The sequence below is a fragment of the Balaenoptera borealis genome, assembly GCF_965194805.1.
Source record: "Balaenoptera borealis genome assembly, chromosome: 3".
NCBI lineage: Eukaryota > Metazoa > Chordata > Mammalia > Artiodactyla > Balaenopteridae > Balaenoptera > Balaenoptera borealis.
In genome coordinates, this window is record NC_138866.1 from 34,058,671 (window position 1) to 34,080,293 (window position 21,623).

Genomic DNA, 21,623 nt, shown 5'->3' on the forward strand with positions numbered 1-21,623 from the left:
CTAGCTGTCATTTAACCTCTGAGCTTCCCTTGCCTCCTGTCAATCGGAGTTAATGCCTGCTTCATGGGCTCATGGAGGGGACTCATGAGATGATCTGTGTGACACCTGCCTGGCACATAGAGGATACTCAATGAATGGTTTGGAGTTTTTTAAATACTCCAAGCAGCACCCCCTACACTGAGTTATAGCCAGAGACTCAGGGGCTGGCCTCATTTTACCAATGGCCAGAGCCCTCTCCTGGCCTCTTGGATAAAAGTCACTCTTCAGACAGTAGACAGTGACTTTCTTGGAACAAGGGTTCATCCTCCCCCATCTCACAATGGCAGCCTTGGTTAACTAGGCTTGAGGGAGAGAATGAGGGCAGTGGTGTCTGTTCAGAAACAAAAGAGGATTTCCAAGAGCAAGGAGGCTCAGCTCAGCTTTCGGTCTGCGTGTCTTCGTCTTCGGTCTTCTCGTCACCCTTGGTAAGTTCTAGAGCAATGTCCAGTGGAACTTTCTGTGATGATGGAAATGCTCTACATCTGCACTGTCCAGTATGGTAGACACTTGCCACGTGTAGCTATTGAGCACTTTAAATGTGGCTAGTGAGACTAAGGAACTGACTTTTTAAATTTTATTCATTTTTAAAGTTAAATTTTAAAGAGTCACATGTAGCTAGTGGCTATCAAACTGGGTAGTGCAGTTCTGCAGTTTTCAGAAAAATATCTCTTTGTGCACTTCTTGATCTTGGCTTGGGCCTCATCTCTAGGCTACTAGTTTTCACATGTCCTGTTTGCGGAAGTCAAGGTGTGCTAGTTGCTGGCAAGGACCAGGTAAGTCAAGGGGAACTGACAAAATCAGTGACCGGAAGGGTGATTTGGAGCCCCCAGAGCTATAGCCGTCCTGCTGAGATTCACCCACCATGCCAGGCATCCGACTTTCTTATTTGAGATTCTGCCCCTTACTGTCTGCAAAGGGCAGAGCCACTGGTTTTCACAGCAGCAGAGATGGGTAGGTGGTGCTCAGATACGTGACCCTCGTGCCAGCTAGGTGTGTTCCAGATGAGGAAAAATCACCTGTGCTACTTAGAATTTTCTTGATTGTAAGTGACAGAAAATCCAACAAACTACCTGGAGTAAAAAGGAATGTTTACCTTCTTGTTAAGGTGAAACACCCAGGCTAGAGAGGACCTGGTAAAGTTACTTAAATTCTTTTGATCAGAAACAGATGGAAATTCCAGCCCATGAGTCAAAGGATTTCACCTTCCCTTCATTTGTTAATAAAATTGCCAAGCAACAGCTGATGAGGAATTCACAGTTTCCAGCCCCTGCCTGCAAGAAGAGTCTTCAGTTGACTGGCTACATTTATTTGGCAGTTGGGCACTTTGCCCTGACCTAGTTGGCCCCGTAGGGATCACCCGATGACTCTTGCGATAAGGGGCAGGGAATGTCTGACCCCTAATTCCACAAACTTTAGCTTCTCTGGCCTGCCTATTTCTCAAACTTGTTTAGCTTGTTTCACTTACTGTTCCCCCTGCCTGGAATGCTTTTCCCAAAGCTCTTTGCAAAGCTTCTTTGTGTCTTTCTGATCTATGCCCTGATGCTAGATCCTTAGAGAAGTTTAAGACTCGCCCTCCAGCATCTAGTTTCTTTCTCTCCCCTACCAGGCCTTTGCCCTCCTTCGTGGCCTGATACCAGACATTACGTGCTGGCTGGCTTACTTATTGTCTGTCTCCCCACAGAACTGTGAGCACCAAGGGGGCAGGAAGCTTGTCTTGTTCACATGGGGTACAGTGCCTGGCCTTCAGCAGGTACTCAGTCAACATTTGCTGGAATACAACACCTCGTATAAACAAAGCAGCCTCCACAGGACTTCTGGGACCAGGTCCCCTGGCTGTTTAGAAATCTCTGGGGGTGGCTTGGCTGTAGCAAGCTGTGAAAAGTAGGGCATTGGGAGTCGTGCTGTTGAGATGCTCCAGATTTGTCCTCCGAAAGACTAGCTGGGCTTCTTTCTGCCTCCACCTGGGAAGCAACGAAGGGGCAGGGTCCCCATTGCTCCAAAGGCATGGTGCGGTGGATTCACCTGTGGGACATCCGAAGGATGTGGGCAGTCACAGGGAGAAACCAGACACATAAATTCCTGGTCACTTTGTGGGTGAGGCTGTGAGTCCACTGCCTGTTCCTGTCCAGCTGACAGAAGGAGCCTTGCTGGTCTCACGTGATGAGGATTCCAGGGCCCCTCAGCTGCCGCCTGATGCGATCTGCATAGGGGATTATTGATGAAGGGGAGGTGAGGCAGCTCTTTACAGTAACACATGCCTTGCTCTGGGACGGCAGCCAGGCAGCTAATTAGAGAGCCCAGCAGCTGTCCAGCCTTTCAGGCAGTGAGCAGCAGCTACCCAGTGCCAGGGGGTGGGATGGGAGGGAAAGGATAGGAGCACAGGGCCAGAGACCACCCTCTAAGGTGTAGGGGATGGGTGGTCAGGGTTGGTTCCAGGGGGGACATTGGGAGGGGTGTGTCAGGTACAGTGGGCTGGATGGGGAGGAGGAAGGAAGAAGAGGAGGTTGTCGGGACAGGGTAGCCTGCAGGTGAGACAGAAGACGGGGTGGTGAGATGTCCAGCAGGCAGGGTAACCCAGATTCCAAGCCCAGAGTGAGGGGCATGGAATGCAAGGACATGGCCAAGTGGAGGTGGGGGGTCCATCCCCTATCTACACCTTTTCTTCCCCATGCCAGCCAGGCCCCAGGGCCTGGGTCTCCTTGCTCCCAATGGGGAGCTGACCAGACACAGCCTTTCGCCTGGGGGGCTTTGGCATTCCAATTGCATTTGTAGCTGAGCATGGTCACTCCTTGGTTTGGGAAGTTGCCAATCCACTTGTGTTCAGGGCTGGTCTTACTACGGGACAAGTAAAAGCAGTTGTTCTGGGTCAAAAGGGAAGAACTGGGGAGGATATGAAAAACCAGAGGGCTCCCCAATGGGTCTCTGGGGCATCTTCTCTTTACTTTATGGGCACCTAGGTGGAGTGATTTTGGGAAGAGGAGGATAGGAGAGAAAAAGGGATAGTGTTTGCCTGCCACTTCCTGGCTTCACTCTTAGGTTCCAGCCCATAGAGAAGGGTGGTGGATGGGGGTAGATTTGATTTTGAGGTTCCGGTCAGAGAAGCAGAGATTCAATCCTGCAAGCCCAGCTTACCTTAAATAGTTACAGGGGAGGAGAGAGAATGATGCAGAGGGAATTTCCTGCCAGCAGCTGCTGGTTAAACCTCTTTGGGAAATGAATCCTACATATATGAAAACTGGATGCTTCTTTTGAGAGTGCCAGCACATTGTAGAAATAACAGAATAGGCACTGTTATTCTCTGACCTGAACCTGAGCTTGGCTCCTTGCCCAGGTGAAAGCCTGCGGTGTCTCCCGGGATGCCTAGGACGCTCTGTTCCTGCCCCATCCCTCCTCATGTGACATGTCTTCTGTACTGTCCAGACCCAAGGCACGCACCCCATCTATCCTCACCTCTCAGCTTGGGTGATGGCTCTTGGAAGTGGGAGAAAGGATAGCGAGCACCCTCTTTCTTCCCTGGTCTGCAGAGACAGCCCTGCCCGTTGTAAACCAACATTTATGGTGCTTTGTGGGAGAGAACCCTTCCATGATGGTAGCCTAAAAATTAGAGAAGAACACCAGACATCATTATGTTTGGTTAATAACACTGGATGTTGCAATCACCCAGTAATTTAGTTGGATCCTTCTCTACCTTGCTTGTCCCTCCATCCTACGGAAGTTTCATGGTCTCAAGGAATTCATCATGTGGAGGGGGAAACAGACACTTAATCATTTTAAGATGGGGCAGTATGTTTCAATAGGAGGCTGTTCAAAGTCCTGTGGGAACATCAGTGATGGAATAACTGGGGGGCTGTGGGAGCATGGCATCACAAAGGAATGAAGAGGGGGCAGGGTCTCAAAGGAGGAGTGGGTATGGTGGGCTGCAGAGGAGGGCAGTTAGAGAGGGCTTGAAATTGCACGGTGGTCTCTGCTCCTTCAAGCTTCTGGGGCATCGGGACATGTTGAAGGAGAAGCTGGATGGACAGACTTGACTGTACGTTTACAAATAAGCTGCTTACAGGATGGACTAAGTAGATTACACTGAATGAAGGATGAGTGCATGCAGATGTGTGCCTTGAGAATGAGATTGGGATGGAAAGCAGTTTGAAGGTATGCTATATGGCAAGAGGGGTGACTCTGGAGCCCGAGGACCAGGGTTTGAAACAAATATATGGATTTAGCCTAATCTCTTAATATCCTGAGACTCAGTGTTTTCATCTTTAAAATGCAGCAGGGCTGGGGACAGGGTGGGGGTGGGGAGGTAGGATAATTCCTGCCTTCCCTGCAGGAGTCTGGGGAGAATTATGAGAGATGATACACTTGAAAAAGTACAAGTACTACCACATGTTAGTTGTATAAGGGCTCTTCACACATTCCTCTACCCCAAAAACTTCTGGTTCAGGTCATGCTGTCCTCAAGGGAGCCTCATGCCCTCTACACGCTGGGACCCGGTCTAAGGGGCCAGAGGGTGTCAGAGAGGTCTGGGGACAGCTTGTGCACTTGGAGGCAGAGGTGGGACCCCATCACCTCCTTGTCCAGCACCCCCACCCCCACCCCGCCCAGCTCCCTGGGGGAAGAGCCTGCAGACCAGGAAGCAGGAGGTGTCCAGCATGAGGCTGGCCCCGGGAGGGAGCCTGTTCTGACTGCCGCGCTTCATCTGCCAGCGCAGCGCCCTAACCAGCCTCGGGCCCCCAGGGCTAACTGTGGCGACCAGCAGGCTGTGCTGCCAGGATGTGGGCTTTGGTTTCTGTTTGGTTTTGACTAGTACTGTTAATGCGGCCTGCTTAGGGCCCAGAGAAGGGGAAGTGCCCGTGGGGGGGATCGAACTCCCCAGGCACAGGGTCATGGTGGTGCTGGGGGCGGAGGGCGCGCTGGACATGCCCCTGATAGGTATGTTCCAGGGTGATCACGGCCCGGCAGGCTGGGAGAAGGGAGGGGGGTGGGCAGGTGGGGCAGGGTTGGGGGCTCCTGTTTGTGGAGGAGCTGGGGAGGGACAGAGGCCAGGAGAGCACAGCGGCCCGCAGCACTTCACCCCCTCTGTCCTTCACTTCTCTCAGTGCAGAGGCCCAGGGGAGAGACCCGGGGGTGCATGCCCTCCCTGCCTGCAAGCACACGTGAACACAGTGAATTTCAGGTCCCCAACCCCTGCGCTTTCACTTCTCTTGGCTCCCCTGCTGCCTCAAAAGTTGTCACCTTTGGGAGCAAAGGCCCGAGTCACCCCTGCTCAGAGAGCCTGGGGGGTTGGGGGAGGGAGGAGGGTGGCCATCAGCACAGGTGGTGCCTCTGTGGTCCACCCTGCTTGGCCGTCCACTGGGGGACGGGGGCAGTTCCCACCCCCGTCACACACTGTGCTCAGCTCCTGAGCAGCCGTCCTTCCCTCTGTAGGGCTGGGCTGGATCTGATCTCTGTCCCTGGGCTCGTGCAGAAGGTACAGTTTATCCAAGGGATTTTCGGGGAAGCTTCAGCACCTTCATATTAAAGCAAAAAAATGTCGAAGTCTCTATCAGATGGTCAAGTCTTAGGGCTCTATTAAAAATATGTATGTGGCAAGGGGCATTATAAAGTCAGCTTTGTATCAGCTTGTAGTCGGTTACCGATGTTAATAGGAAGGGTCTCGACAATAATAATAAAATAATAAAATGAAACAAATATGAGGGTAGTGGGATTGCGGGTAGAGGGTTTTAGCACACGTTTTGTTGGCGTGCTTGTTTTTGCAGGTGTAGTTGTGCTTGGCTCCCCAAATGCTAAAACAAATGCTCTACATCGTCTGTCTTCCGTGAGGTTCCTGACTGCCCTTGAGAACAGATGTACCCGCTACAGGGTGAAGGTGAGAGTGTAATTTGAAGCTAAATTGAGAATGGAGCTGGATTCTAAAATTATATCCCTGCTCAGATTCACAAGTGTGCACACATTCACTCATGGCACAAGAAGCACCGAGCCCTCGCCCCCATGTGAACTGCCTGGGATCCATTCTGGGCTCTCATCTCCGGATTAACCAGACCTGGACAAGCAGGAGGGCAGAGAGGAGGTGGCAGGCTCCAGGAGAGGCCCCATGGCCTGGGTGTGATGTGTGTCTGGGGCTGAGCCTGGAGCCCGGAGTTGCGGTGTTTGCCTTGAGGCTGCCTCTCTGGCTGGCCTGGTGGCTCGGAGCTGGGGCAGTTGAAGCTAATGAACTCCTCCTCTTTAATTCCAGGGACAAATGGAAGCCATCCATCCACTAGCCGAGGATCAGCTGAGCCCTGGGGCTGATGCGTGCCCACACTGTTGAGAATGGCACCGAGGCCCAGCCAGGCACCGGGACAAAGGTTAACCCGGGACGCTCCTGGACAGTGTTCCTGATGTCTGTTCGGAGCCGCGCACTCAAGGGTGTGATAGGTGAGTATGTTACTGGCTCCCAGGGGATCACTGGCCCTTCCTGCCTCAGCAGCATGGGCGCAGGTTTGAAGGTTCCAGTTCTGAGCCTGCTTCCGGTCCAAGGGCCTGTCACAGGGCTATGGTCCTGGAATGGGAGGGGGTTTTCCAGCAGTTTCAGGCCATGTCACATGCTAGAGCCATCGTATGGCCACATGGCCTCTAAGAACTGGGTCAGACCCAGATGGGCTGACATGAGTGATGTGAGACACCCAGCACTTAGGAGATGGCATCTTCCCCAGTTCCCTTTATCTGTATGCTCATGGGTGCTTTGGGCCCTGGGCTTTACCTCTGTGCAGTGGGAACTGGATCTCACCTAGGCTTCCAGACTCTGCCCAGAAGCCATGAGTGGTTTGTGTGGCCTTGGGTAGAGCATCCAGGGCACTGGATGGTGAAGGCTTTGTGGTGCCTTAGCTGCCAGAAACATGGCCACCAGGGGGTCAAGAGGAGCAAGTTCTCTGCTGCCTCTGCCATGTTTCAGCCATATCTCCTCCTCAGTCCAGAGGAGCGGCATGTAGGGCGAGGTGCCCCCTGGCTGGGGAGTCTCACCTGTCCTCACATAGCCTTTCTTTCCAGCCTCGGCCTCTGGAGGCCTCTTTTCCTTGATGATGCTTTAAAAAATGACAGTTGGCTGCTCTCCCAAACCCCAGAGGCTGTCCGGCCTAAAGGCTGTTCTGTCTGAAGAGGGCAGACAGTCCCACTGTGGGACCGGGGGCCAGCAGGCAGAGAGCTCCCCCGGAAACCAGGGCAGGGAGCGCTGGTGGGTTTGCACTCTCGACTGGACAAGTTTTAGGAGCTGTTGGACTGGTCCATGGGAGCCCAGAGCCCTTAGCTTTTATGTAGGAGTTAGCAGAGAGGGAAAGGGTAACCGGGTATTTCTCAGCTTTAGATAGATCTTGACTCCACTTCTAGTTGAGAGTTTAAAACTCAAGGCTAGAATCTATTTTTCAGTCAACCGAGGCTTGCAAAATCAGTTTGTGATTGGAGGGTCTTTCAGGAAGTGTGTTACCGAGTTGATTTATAGCCGGGGTGGTGTGAGAGAGCCTGGACTGTGGGAGTGGGGTGGGGGGGTGGAGAGATGGTCGTGGAGTCCACTGTGGGAACGCGGTGACTCAGGCGGAGACCTATTCCCCGCATTACACAGAATTCCCCAGAACAACCTACATCATCAGCCTTAAAACAGTTGTACCCTTTTGTTCAGTGATACCACTTGTAGAATTGTTCATTAAGAAATCTTTCATTAGGAAATAGTTCCAGCAAAGAAAAGGGCTGAATTCTCTTGTTACAGGCATAAAAAAGATGTTCTTGTGGTGTCATTGTCAGAGTAGAAATGGGAAACAGTTGTTCTCCCTTTGTTAAACAGCTAGGTTAAGTAAATTATAGATTTCCACTTGTTGGAATATTACACAGCCATTATAATAAGCAGAACATAGGAAATGTGACAACTTGGAAAAATGATTATGATGTAATGAGTGAAAGTGTGAGGTTACAGGATAAGTACATTATGGTAACTTGTAAAATAAACACATGAGAAAAGATCGCAAAGGGGAAAAGATAATGGCTGCTAGTTTGCTGGAATTATGAATGCCTTTTCTTTCTATGATGCATGGATTTGTTTCTTTTAAAACTAAATTAAATCTCAATGAGTACACAACATACCATTAAAAGTGATTTTCTCTAAGATGTGGGATGATGGGGGACTTTTGCTTTCTATGTCATTCCTTTCTACAGTGTTTAAATTTCAACTGTGAGCAAATGTCATTTTTGTAATCAGGAAAAAGAAAGACATTTTAAAATGCTAGATATAAAAAAATTTTAAAGGCTATATTTCCCAAGAAAGAGGAGAAAGAAAGGCTGAGCTCTTTAGTTCTTTATACCTGCTCTCATCAGCGTTTAAGGGCCTGTGCCTGTTTGGGCCCATTCATTCATTCATCAATCCATTCGTTCACAGGTATCAGTGGGTCTTACTGCCAGGCACTGTTCGAGGCACTAGTTACCCAGCAGTGAACAAGGCAGAGCCCTGCCCTTGTGGAACTTTCACTCTAACTGGGGGAGACAGACAATGAACAAGTAGCAAATTATCAGAAAGTGAAAGCGCTATGACTAAAATGGGATGATGTGAGTGACGGGGAGGCTATTTTGGATCAGAGGTTCCTCTGAGGGGTGATGGTTGAGCTGAGATCTCAATGACAACAGAGAGGCAGCCATGTAAAGTCTGGGAAGGGTCCTGCAGGCAACGCACAGGAACCCCAGCCTGCAGTCCCCACCCGCAGGCTGCCCTTTGCCGCCTGAGCCCTGGTAAGCCTCTGTGCCAGGCTGACTCCGTTCCCCAAGCCCACTTGCCCCCACTGCACCTGCCAGCTGGGATTTGCTCAGCATCTGAGGCCGTCTGAAATCCTCCCCGACCTGCTGCCCTGCACGGATCGGTTGCTCCTGATACTCTGGCTGCTGTCGCTGCTGTAGGCACGGGGCTTCTCTGGGCAGCCTGCACGCTGGCCACCGCTCTTGGCTGGCGTTTCCGTGGCAGGGCTGGGGCATCTGAGATTCCCGGCAGCATTGGGGCAGGCTGGCAGTCGGGGAGGCTCTGGGTAATGTGTGTCCTGGTGAGAGGTCTTTGAATGGCACGTGCCTTAAGGTCCAAAGGGGTGGCTGCTGCCATGGTCCTGTGAGGGTCAGCCGTGACCGTGGAGGACCTTCGTGTGGACGCTGCCAGACCGTGGCTTCAGAACAGAACTTGGCCTCTCAGGATAGACTGAGAGCCTTCAGGAGCTCTGACACCAGTTCTGGGCTTCATTGATGATCTACCGAGAAGCTCACATCCTTCTTGCTTCCTGTTGTCTCTCCATATACCGTCTCAGCCTTCCACAAGCAGAAACTCAGAAAACGGTAGTGCCCTCAAAGGAGCCTGTAGTCAGGCTCAAGAACAGTGCAATGTGCTGACTGCGAGTGAAGGCTCTGGAGCTGGGTTTGAATCCCAGTTCTGCCTTGTGGAGCTGTAAGAACTTAGGCTAATTTTCTAGCCTTTCTCTGCCTCAAATTCCCCATCTGTGAAATGGGCTCGAAGATTATCTGAGTTAATACATGGAAAGTGCTGAGAAGAGTGCCTGATTATTACTGTGACTTGGGAAGTGGCAGGAGGACCATCCCAGGGAGCTTTCCTGGGGGGGCGCCCACAGCAAGAGAGGGTGGAACTGTATGGCATTTGGGCAAGCCAGTGACCACAGGTATCTTCCCCCACTTGCTTCCCTTCTGGCCCTGAAGCAAGCCCATGTTTTCCTCCTCCTCAACCTGATGACCACAGGGGAAGCTCAGGACTGTTTCAGAACTTGCATCTGGCACCCAGAGGGAAGGGCGACCGCCCACCCCTCATTAATTCCACTACCCCACCAGGAGACTGCACTCAGGGTTGCTCAAGCTGTGCCCCCAATGCCTTGTCCTCAGAGACCCCCGGAAGGCCTGTGCATCTCTCCAGAGCAGTGGTATTAATTAACTGTAATGGTTTTGTTGCCTGGGGATGGGGAGTGAAATTTGGGAAGTAAATGAGGTGAAAGAGGAAGGCTTGCCCAGCCTGTCTGCATGGAAGGGGAATCCTGATTTTCTAGCAAGATGCTCCTCTGGACAAAAATTCCCAGAGTTGTCGTGTTGTTCCAGGAAGTTACGATGCTACAAGATGGGGGTTTTTGGCAAAACCAAGAACAATCATCCCATCTGGTTTTGCCTCCAGCCTGTCTTGGACTTTTATGGCATTCTCTTCGCTCCTCTCAACTGCTCACCCTAAGGAATAGCTCAGCAGGTTCCAAGAGCAGCAGGTGAGATACTCCTAGGGAGCAGCGCTCTGAAAGCCAGCCCTCCCCCCTCCCCCACCTGTCTCCTTGCAGGGGCAGTGCCCTGTCCTGATGACTCTCCTTGGGCTCTGGCCCTTTGCTGGAACTCCGTGTGCCTGGCTCTTTCATCACACATGAGGGCTCTTGTACTTGAGTGTTGTTCCCTAAAATCCCGCTTGTGAAACCATCCACTGCTCTGCAAATTCTTTTCTCTGCTTTCAGTCTTGCCCACGCTCTCCTCTCTACTCCACCCTGAGTTTTCCTTCCTGGGCTGTCCCATCTTTGTGTCATGGTCCTCAGGATGGTTATGCCTGTCACCAGGAGAAAGAAGCAACATCCCGTGAACTGCTGCTTCCTCTTGATGCAGGTATACCCGGGGCTCCGATCCCAGGGCTGAACAAGGAGGTACTGGAAGGGTCTGGGGCAAAGGGCTCAGGTTGGGGGAGGCCAGGCAGGGATGGGGGCTGTTGGGCACAGCAGAGGGAGGGGAGCCTGTCCTAGCTCAAAGTTCAGGCACAGCTCCTGTGACTATTACAAGTGGGTTTGGGGAGTGGAGTTCTGAAAATCCACCCATGCCAATGCCTGCCTTTAATTTTAGCATCTGTCCCATCACAGTGTGAGCTGCCATCCCACCTGACGACACTGCCTCACATCCCCGTCCCTGTCCTCACCCCGGCCTCCTGGCCCCCGCCAGCTCTACCCCATTCATCTTCCGTGGACCAGTCCAGGTCTTCTCAGACATCACCTGACCTCGCCTAGGTATGCTTCCCCTCCACCTACCCGTGTTCTTCCAGGCACGGAGATTCTAAAAACAGAATCCAGGCCTCAGGCTTGCCCTGTTCTCTCTCCCCACATCCTCTCTTCTGTTCAGCAGCTTGCCCTCTCTCTCTCTGACAGCTACTGCTTTAATCTTGCTCCTGTTCCATAGGGTTTGGGCGTCCAACTCTTCCAAGTCACCTGCTCCGGGGGGTGGGTGTGGCTGGAGCCTCTGATCTGTAACCGACTGGGAAACCATTCTTGGCCTCCCCAAAAGATCAGACCAAGAGGCAAGGAGAGTAGGGTCTTAAAAACAGCATCAAGAAGGGGACTGACCAGAGTGATGACTCCACCAGTTACATGAGGCTGCTGAAGAGCACGTCTGAAGAAGTGCCTTCTCCAGATCCTGGGGGACAGAGGGGCCAGGGCTACGAGTTCCTGTCAGGTGGACAGACCTGCGTTCAGAGGACCCTGAGTCGGGCAGGAGGCAGAGGGGTCTCCAGGCCACCACTGTCCACCCACCTCGGACTGCGGACCCCTCCTCGCTCCTCTGTGAGTTTCCCTGGAGCCCAAGCTCTGTTCTGGGCAGAGCTTAGCAACCTGTTGGGAGTTCAGGATAAAACGAGAGCTTGAGAAACTGTGCCAGGAATGCTGGCCCTTTCACTCACACTTCTCTTAAAGCCAGGCCCTCACAGGGCTGGTTCTGAGACCCCTCCCCTTTCACCAAACCTCCTCAGCCACACGGGAGCTGGAAGCTCACGTCGATTCTCCTCAGCTGGGTTTTTGTTCCATGGGCTGTATGTGTGATTACTGTTTTCATGGGTAGCTTGGCTGCCGGGTTAGTGCTCTGGGTGGAGGTGAAGACCTGACTTGCTTGGCACAGAAGGCTGCCCGGCTGCTAGTGAGGAGAGGGGCAGAAAGACCCTGCCACAGGTGGGAGGGAGAAGCCGACCAGGAATCCTGGCTCCGTGCCAGAAATGAAAGCCGTCCTTTTTTGAGCATTTGCTGTATCCCTAGTAGTGGCTATCTCTTAGCTCATTCATCCTCACTGTTAACCCTCAGAGGTAGTTTCTCTTCTTATTCTCACTTTACTTATAAGGAAACTGAGACAGAGAGGTCAGGTAATGTGCCCTAGATCCCACAGGTGGGGGGTATTATCGTCCACAGCACAAACCCAGGCAGTTAGGATCTGGAGCCTCTGCACTTAACCCTACACACCATTCACACCTGTGAGTCATGGTTTGTTGTCGGGCATGGCTCAGGAGGGAAGAATGGGCATTAATTTTACACAATTTCAGGTTTCCTTAAGTTCATTTGTCTGGCAAATTTACTGAGCATCTTCTATATACGAGGCGCTAAGATGATTAATATATAGTCATTCAACAAATAGCTTTAAGGGACTTCCCTGGCGGTCCAGTGGTTGAGACCCCGCGCTTCCACTGCAGGGGGTGCGGATTCGATCCCTGGTCGGGGAACTAAGATCCCACGTGCTGCGTGGCCAAAAAAAGAAAATAAAACAAACAAACAAACAAAAACAAATGTTTTTAAGATACCATTATTTTTATAAAAGTTATACATACTAGTTAGAAAAAAATTTTAGAGTCTACAGAAAAGTATAAAGATGGAAATAAAAATCACTTATGATGTCACTATCTAGAGACGATCGTGGCTAAATTTTTTTTTTTTTTTTTGATATTTACATGTACGTATGCCTTTGCAAAATCAAAATCATACTCAGCATTCCACTTTGAATCCTGCTTTTTTCTCTTAATGTTGTATTAAACATTCATCAGGTGGCTACCAGTGCTGGCCTCCAGAGGAATCATGGCAAAGCCAAATGCTAACTGTTATCACAGAAGTGAATGGGGTGCAGAGGTGGACAGGGCAGTGGACAGCTCCAGAGTTGCAGGTGTTTAGGAAAGTCTTCACAGAAGAGGAGCTGGATCTTGAAGGAGGATTACGGCTTCGCAGGCCATGGGTGGGGGAAGGGCACCCCAAGTAGCAAAAACAGCAATGGAGAGATCTGGAGGACAGGCTCTGAAGCAGAAGTGGATCACAATGGGCTTTGCCAGTCATGCCTAGGTGTTGAGCCTTACTCTGTAGATGTTAAAGATCCACTAATGCGCTTTAAGTGGGGAGAAACATTGGATGTGCACTTTAGAAAGACTGCTGTTTCTATACACTCTTTCACAGTAGTGATGAGTAAATTGAAAGGAGCAAGGCAAGGCTGGGAGACTGGCTAAGTAAGAGACCATTGGAGTCATCCAGGTGAGAGATGATGGGGCTTGAACTAGAGCAGGAATGAGAAAGAGGAATGACAAGGAGGAGATGGATTTCAAAGATGTTTAAGAGGTAGAAAGGATAGGAGTTAATGGCTGACTTGGTGGCTTTGCCATGTGACTTGCTTGGGCCAACAAGATGTTAGTGGGTGTGACTTAACAACTTAACCAGTATTGAAGAGCACCGGTGCAGTTGGGTTGCTCGCTCTTGGGCCTCCGCCCTTGCCATGAGAAGACCTTGCCAGGGCTAGTCCACTAGGCCCAGAAGAAGGACAAGAGGCAAGTGAAGCAGAGCCATCCCAGCCAAGCATAGGACAGAGCCCCCAGATGACTCACAGCCATGTGACTGAGGCCAGCCAACATCTGCCAACCCACAGGCACGTGAGTTGTAATAATAAATGAGAGTTTATTTAAGCCATGGAGTTTGGGGATGATTTGTTATGTAGCAATTGCTGAGTGACAGAAATGTCTTCATTCTTTTTTTAAAAAATATTTATTTATTTATTGGCTGCGTCGGGTCTTAGTTGTGACACTCGCGGCATCTTGCGTTGTGGTGCACGGGCTCTTCGTTGCACATGTGGGCTTAGTTGCCCGACCAGGGATCGAACCAGCGTCCCCTGCACAGCAAGACTGACTCAACCACTGGACCACCAGGGAAGTCCCAAGAATGTCTTCACTCTTGAACTGAATGCTTACTGTGTGCAAGGCACTATTCTAGGCACCTGGGGATGCAGTGCTGAATCAAAGTCCTTACTCTCAGGGAGTTCAGGTTAAAGGGGGGAAGTGGCAGAGGAAGCAGGAATGACCTCTCTCTGCTAACTGGGTGCATGGTGGTACCATTAATCAAGATGGGGGTCATACGATCCCTGAGGTGGACCTGGGTAACCTGGCCTGAGGCGGCACCTCCAGCGGGAGGCCCTCCGTACTCGCCTCGCAGCAAGGGAAGGTGACCAGCCCTTCTGCTGGAGAGAGGACAAGCGGTTCCCTCCCGGCCACAGGTGTGGGACAAGACACGCTGACAGTCGGGCACCAGTAGGGACGGGAAAGCTGCTGGGGCTGGAACCACCCTCCCCCTTCCCTCTCCCGGGCCCTGAGGGGCTGCAGTTCGGTGCTGTGGCCGGAGCAGCGAGGGCAGCTTGAGCCTGAGACCAGAGGCCTGGGCTCCTATCACCGGCCGGTCCTCCCACACTCTCTGTGTTGAGTTGTGTGCTGGGTGCTCCTTTAATTGCATAATTTAAAAAGAAAAAAGATGCTAAGAGTGGACCAAAACGTTGCACAAAGTGTTCTAATTTCCAAAAAAAAAGAAAAAAAAAGATGGGGGTCATAGGAGATATTGGGGGGAAGATAATGAGTTTGATTTAGGAAAGGAATATGAGGTGCCTATGCGACACTTAGGTGGAGGTGTTCGGGAATGAGTGGGGTAAATAGGTGTAGAACACAGGAAAGCTGTTTGGCTGGGGACTGAAAGTTATCAACATAGTGAAACAAAATTATCTGTACCAAAGAGACAGAGTACATGCTGTGGATATTCAGGGGAGGAAGAAAGGATTTGTGGCTGGGAGGATGAAAAAGATCTTGTTCTGAAGGTAACCTGTAAGCTGGGTTTGTACTTGTGGAGGCAAGAGGAGAAAGGCACATACAACACAATAGATGGGATGGTGGTAAGACGCGGAGAGCTGGACTGTGAGAATTAGGCTGAAAAAGTAGATTGGAGTGAGATCAGGGAGAGTCTTGAATGCCAGGCCAAGGACACTGCAGCGTTTCATTAGAAAATGGGGAACCATTGAATGTTTTTGAGCAGGGGAGTGACATCAGGCACACATGTCTAGGAGATGGCTGAAGTATGATGAGTTTTGAAGTCGAAATCAAAAGATACGGATTCTAGTCTCACCTCTTCCATTCAGTGGCCCTGGGATATGGGGCAAATGACTTCTCTCTGAGCTTCAACTACCTCTCTTAAAAAATGGAAGTCAAACTACCTGCCCTTCACACGAGTCTTAATTTAGTAAGAACCAATGACAAAATGTGAATGAAAGTGATTGGAAGACCACCAAGCAATGTGCATGGGTAGGCATTACTGTGACTAGGTCTGCTTTAGCTGAAACGTAAGGCTGGGATTCCCAGACAGGTGGGCAGACTGCAAATGTCATCTTGTTAACCTCTGTCCCTTCTACCAGCTCGGAGAGAGGACTGCCAGAGGTGTCAGCCTGGAGTCCACTGGCAGCTGGCAGAGCTGGGGTTCATGTTCTCCTGCTCTGCCTACCCATTCTTGGTATAACCCTGAACTCTCCCACCCCACCCTCCACATAAATGACGTGTCATTTAGAGAACGCCTGCTCAGGGGAGGACTGTGCCAAGGCCGCAGAACAGAGGACCGGGAGACAGTTGCTGCCATCAAGGAGTACACAGGCTGGTTGGATAGTAACTAGGGGTGGCACTGAGTAAAGGGTCAAATGAGTGGTCCACACAGTCACTGGTGGAGGGCCAGGCCAGTCTTCGGAGAAGCATGATGGGGCCTTGAACGCCAGTGGGGTTTTTTTTTTTTTTTTTTTTTTTTTAATGCTATTCTTGTCTGTTTACATTCTTTTTATGTATGTATGTATGTGTGTATGTATGGCTGTGTTGGGGCTTCGTTTCTGTGCGAGGGCCTTCTCTAGTTGTGGCAAGCGGGGGCCACTCTTCATCGCGGTGCGCAGGCCTCTCACCATCACGGCCTCTCGTTGCCGAGCACAGGCTCCAGACGCGCAGGCTCAGCAATTGTGGCTCACGGGCCGAGTTGCTCCGCGGCATGTGGGATCCTCCCAGACCAGGGCTCGAACCCGCGTCCCCTGCATTGGCAGGCAGATTCTCAACCACTGCGCCACCAGGGAAGCCCACCAGTGGGGTTTAAAAGAGAGGATCGGAAGGGAATGAGAAGTAAAGGGGAGGACTCTCTCCTCTGTCAGCCCACTGGTTTCCTCTCAATATCGAAACTCAACACTAAAACCCCACTTAATGGAGCAGTTAAAAACAAATGTGACCACAATAAGCAACCACTTCACACCCATTAGAATGGCCATCATCACGAAACCAGAAAATAAGTGCTGGCAAGGACATGGAGAAATTGGAACCCTTGTGCATTGCTGGTGCAAATGTAATATGGTATAGCTGCTGTAGAAAACAGCAAGGCCACTCCTCAGAAAATAAAAACAGAATTACCATATGATCCAGCAATTCCACTTCTGGGTAAATACCCAAAAGAACTGAAAGCAAGGACTCGAACAGATATTTGTACACCCATGTTCAGAGCAGCATTATTCACAATAGCCAAAACGTGGAAACACCCATTAATGGATGAATTGATAAACAAAATATATCTAGGTAGATCGCAATAGAATATTATTTAGCCTTAAAAAGGGAAGAAAATTCTGACACATGCTACAACATGGATGAACCATGAAGACGTTAGGCTCAGTGACATAAGCCAGTCACAACAGGACAAATACTGCATGACTCCACTTAAATGAGATACCTAGAGTTGTCAAATTCATAGAGACAAAGTAGAATAGTGGTTGCCACGGGCTGGAGAGGGGATGGGGAGATAGTGTTTAATGAGTTCGGAGTTTCCGTTTGGGATGATGAAAACATTTTGGAGATGGATGGTGGTGATGGATGCACAACAATGAGAATGTACTTAATATCACTTCAGCGTATACTTTAAAACAGTTAAAATGGTAACTTTTATGTATACGTTCACATACACACACATAAAAGACACATGTGACGGGCTGCTTAGAAAGAGCTCAGAAGTATGAGTGATGTGGAACTCACTTGAGTTTGAGAAGAAGTGGGGGAAGAGATGGGGACCCCAGTGGACGGGCCTAGTGAAAAATTAGCAAGTAGCCTGGAAATGGGGGTGACTGGTGGGCCAGGACAGCCAACTCTTCCACTGACTACCAATCATCCTAAGAAGTTATTATAGGGAGTGTAGTAGACACCTCTCTCCAAGTAGCACTTGAGTAGCGTTTCTCAGAGGAAGCCAGTGGGGCTGTTTGTTTTCTTCCTTTTATTTCTCATGCCTACCTGGCTCAGGTAAGGAATATGAAATAAAGTAATGAACATGGAATAGGGTTAGGAGTATGATGAGTAACTAAAGAGAAAGGTAGAGGCAGGTTTGAAATCCCCTCCAGCCTGGTCACTCCAGAGACTTGGGGCGGGCAAGTCTGTGGCCCTGCCCCCTCCCCTCCTCCCTCACTTGTGTCTCCTTTGCGTCCCTAACAGCCAGCCCCAGTCAGCGCCATGGCTTCCGCAGAGCCCCTGACGGCGCTGTCCCGCTGGTACCTGTACGCCATCCATGGCTACTTCTGCGAGGTGATGTTCACGGCGGCCTGGGAATTCGTGGTGAACTTTAACTGGAAGTTCCCGGGGGTCACGAGCGTGTGGGCGCTCTTCATCTACGGCACGTCCATCCTCATCGTGGAGCGCATGTACCTGCGCCTGCGCGGCCGCTGCCCGCTGCTGGTGCGCTGCCTCATCTACACACTCTGGACCTACCTGTGGGAGTTCACCACCGGCTTCATCCTGCGCCAGTTCAACGCCTGCCCCTGGGACTACTCCCAGTTCGACTTTGACTTCATGGGCCTCATCACCCTGGAGTACGCCGTGCCCTGGTTCTGCGGGGCCCTCATCATGGAGCAGTTCATCATCCGCAACACCCTCCGCCTCCGCTTTGACAGGAACGCCGAGCCCGGGGAGCCCAGCGGCCCCCTGGCCCTGGCCAACGGCCACGTCAAGACTGACTGAGCTGGGGGGGGGGGGCTGGGGGGCTCTCATGGATTCTGTGGACAAGGGTACCAAGCTGGCAGGGTTGCCCCCTCTGTACAGCACAAGCCCTACCCCGTAGGGCACACGGAGCCCCATGCCCCGCCCACTGTGGGCGGGCGTTGGGGGCGTGGTCAGGTCTTGGGGGCGGGGTGTGGAGGCAGCAGGGGCACTTCGGATAAGGTCCGTGGATGTCAGCCCAGCTCAGGGGCGGGAGGCCTGTGGCTACACCGGGACTGGACTACGTGGGTGACTTTGGAAGCAGCAGGCCCTGTCCTGGCTAAGGGACACAGAATGGAGCAGAAGGTGGGAGGCAAAGCCTGAGGAGGCTTCGGGCTGCTGCAGCGGCCACCTGCCTCCCTCTCACCTGGTTTAGTTGGGCTTCGGCTGGTTCCATTAGGCAATATTCAGGTGCTTGCTTGCAACCAATACCTCCCCCAGGGGCCTGCTGAGCTGCAGCCTAAGAAGAGACTGGGCAGCCAGGAGGCTGCTGGGCAGGAGTGCTGGTCTGCAAGGGCTGGGAGGCCTTCCCTTGGCTCCTCTCCCCTCCCCCAGGGTCCCACGCTGATCCCTTGGCCTTCGGGGGCTCCCCCCCTGGTGCTGGATTCCCACCAACCTTGGGCTTTTGGAGGTTTCAATCCCTGTGTGTTCGGTGGCATTTCCCCCTTTTCTCTTATTTTCAAAGCCTTTACCACTAGCAGCCCCTTTATCCATGTAACCCCCCCACCTGCCCCACCCACAACTCCCTAGGCAACACAGCAGCTGCCAGAGATAGAACCCTGAGCAGACCCCTCCAACCCTCTTGCAGCCTTCCCTCCACTATTGTCGATGGCCCGATTCCTGAGGAATCCCCCCTTATGCCTCCCCACCCCCCCTGGTCTGGGGGGTTGTGGCAGTGCCCCTGGTGCTCACCTCCTTGCAGTGGCTAAAAACTAATGATACCCCCAACGCACAGTCAGGCCATCTTGGGCCCCATGGATCAACAATGGGGACCTAGAGACAAATCAGTGTGAAGGGGGGAAGTTGGGCAGTAAAGGTACCTGACTGGTTTATTTTCAAACCAGCCGGGGCAGTCTAGCTTTCTAGGAGGTGGAGGAGCAGGTATCCAGTGTTGGAGAGTCACGGAGACTGAGTGAGGGAGAAAAAGAGGGCCTTTCAGCTTTGGGAGTGTCTTCGAAGCATCCTTAGTGGGAATGGGTCCGTTCTGGTTCTGCCATAGCCCCAGCCCTGCAGCAAAACCTCCTCAGGGCTACCCCCTCCTCACCCCTCCCAGAAAAGCTGACCCCCTGAGCTTGCTCCTTAAACAGTATTAACCCTGCCGGGCTCATGGGCATTGTCGTCTTGGTTGCCCCGCCTTCCTCAGTGACAGGTCCACTGCTGGCAGTAGACAGGTAAAATTCTAACTCCAGCCCACTTCCAGCTCTGCCCACTCCCTGAGGGGAGGGGTCCATCAGAACGCAGCCTATCCCATGGTACATGGTCTCTTCTTGACCACACTATGACTCTTAGGTAGAAATTAGCCTTTCCCTTTTTATAGAACATTAAAAGTGATAATACGACCTGTGGAGAGAATCTCCTCTTCTTGCTGTACTGCTCCACCTAGACTGTGCAGACAGCACCAGCTAGGGCACAGGCCAGGGTGGGGATGCTGGGGGTGGGCAGGGGTGGTGTCCTGGATTGGGAGAAAGGCTGGGAGACTCTGCCTGTGGCAGGGTTGTGTTCTGCAGTGACCCTGTCCAGGACAGTTTGAAGGCGATCCCCAGCCTCTATGTCCTGGGCAGGCTCCTGCAGTCCAGGCACGACCTACATTCTGCAGGGGTTAACCCTACCTTTGATTTTACTGTGGCCCCAATTCCAGGGCTTTGGGGCTTCTAGGGGTTCAGCCTTCCAGTGGGGGTCAATTGCTTTCCATCTACAGGTGGAGGGGATTCCAGAGGAAGAATAGTGTCTGGTTCCCGGTTCTGTCTGAGTAATTGTTTCCTCGGTCTTTTCCCCTTGATCCACATTATCTCGGTCTCCTGGACCCCACTACCCCTCTAAGCCCCTTAGACCACACTACTCACCTTTGCTCTCCCCTCCACGACAGAATCTGGTGGTCAGCTTGTTGATGTCTCCCAGCCCAAGGCCTCCATGATTCTCTGCCAGAGCAAGCCCTTGGGTGGCCCGCTGGGTCTGGCCGCTCCAGAGGTTGCCCTGTCCTTTCCCTGGCACTATCTCTCTGGGCCCTATAAAATCTCCCAAGTGCGAGAGGTCCCCGAGTAAACCTGCCTGCCTGGCAACGTGCAGAGCACTGTGCTTCTGCTTCATCCAGGTGCCCTGAGGCTCCTATTCTCCCTCGTAGGGCACAGAGCCCCTAGCAAAGGGAGGTGATGACCGGGAGCTTGACCACAGGATCTGTGTGTCTTCAGGGCCCCAATCCCATAGTGCCCAAGGACTCAAAGTTTGGAGTAACCCCAGCCCTGCCAAGCAGAGAATCTGATCCCTTTTTATGAACCTCCTGTGTCCTGGGCCTCTCTCCACAGGACATGGCAGCATCTCTGAGCCACAGATCGCCATGTGCTGCCCTGCACGGTTGAATCGCTTCTGACGTCTGCTAGGCATAGTGTCCCTTGTGCTGTGTCCCCTCCGATGCCAGTGAGTCACAATGGCCTATGCTTATTCACAGCAATAATACCTAGGGAGTGCCCATGAAGTCCTTTTGTCCTGGTCCCTCGCTTTCTGCATGGGTCTCCTGGGGAGGCAGCCACTGAGTGGGTCAGTTAGGAGAACCTGTATTTATAGAGCTCTGGGCTATGCAGACATCACCACAGGGGAGGCAGAAAAATGGGAGGCTCAGGCCTGGAGGACTTACGGCTAAGGCAGGGAAAGCACCTTCTACTCTGAGGCCACCCCAGGCCTGGAGGAGCTGCAGGTCCCTGCTCTACAAAAGGGCCTCTGAGGCAGATGGGACTGTCTCCCAGCTATGGCAGCTCTTCAGAAGGATACATGACTGGTTTGTGCACCCATTGCCTGCTCTGTCTCCATTGGTCTCTTTGTCTCTTTCTTTTCACATTCATGCACACAAAATATACTGGTGTTTGTGTTCCAGGACTGGCTCTGACCCATCTCTGTTTCTTCTGTTTTGGAGCCCCTTCCCTAGGAGCTGCTGGAGGCCAGGCCCTTCACACTCTGGCATCACACTGTCCTGAAGCATGCTAGATGGGGCCATGCTGTGGGGAGGGCAGGTGGCATTCTCCACCAGTCCTTTCCATGATCTCTGTGCTGACCATCTCTGGTAACCTGAATTCTCCACCCGACCCCCGACTCCCCATCATAATCTGGTCCAGTCCTGACTTTGGGACCAGGTTGGAGGGCAGATGGGGAGGCCCAGGCAGTATCCAGGTTGACTATAGGTTACTGCATCTGCCCATGAGATGGGCTTCTCTTGAAAATGCCAGCCATGACCTGCAATGTCTCATGGGGCGGGAGGGCCCATGGA

The 21,623-nt window shown here is 52.0% G+C and overlaps 1 protein-coding gene across 6 annotated transcripts in view; it reads left to right on the forward strand.

The window, feature by feature from the left end:
* The window catches only part of TMEM229B (transmembrane protein 229B), a 38,174-nt gene extending 18,470 nt beyond the window's left edge, over positions 1–19,704 (forward strand). Inside the window, exons 1-3 of one of the 6 annotated variants that reach the window (XM_082386720.1) lie at positions 6,478–10,677; positions 10,926–13,726; positions 17,610–19,704. In XM_082386720.1, the coding sequence (XP_082242846.1) occupies positions 17,624–18,127 (504 nt within the window). In that variant the 5' untranslated portion in view covers positions 6,478–10,677; positions 10,926–13,726; positions 17,610–17,623 and the 3' untranslated portion in view covers positions 18,128–19,704. Of the gene's footprint in view, positions 1–6,268; positions 6,455–6,477; positions 10,678–10,854; positions 13,727–17,605 lie in introns of those variants that run through there. The other 5 variants (XM_082386721.1, XM_082386722.1, XM_082386725.1 and 2 more) reach the window with 5 other exon arrangements.
* Positions 19,705–21,623: the final 1,919 nt, after the last annotated feature.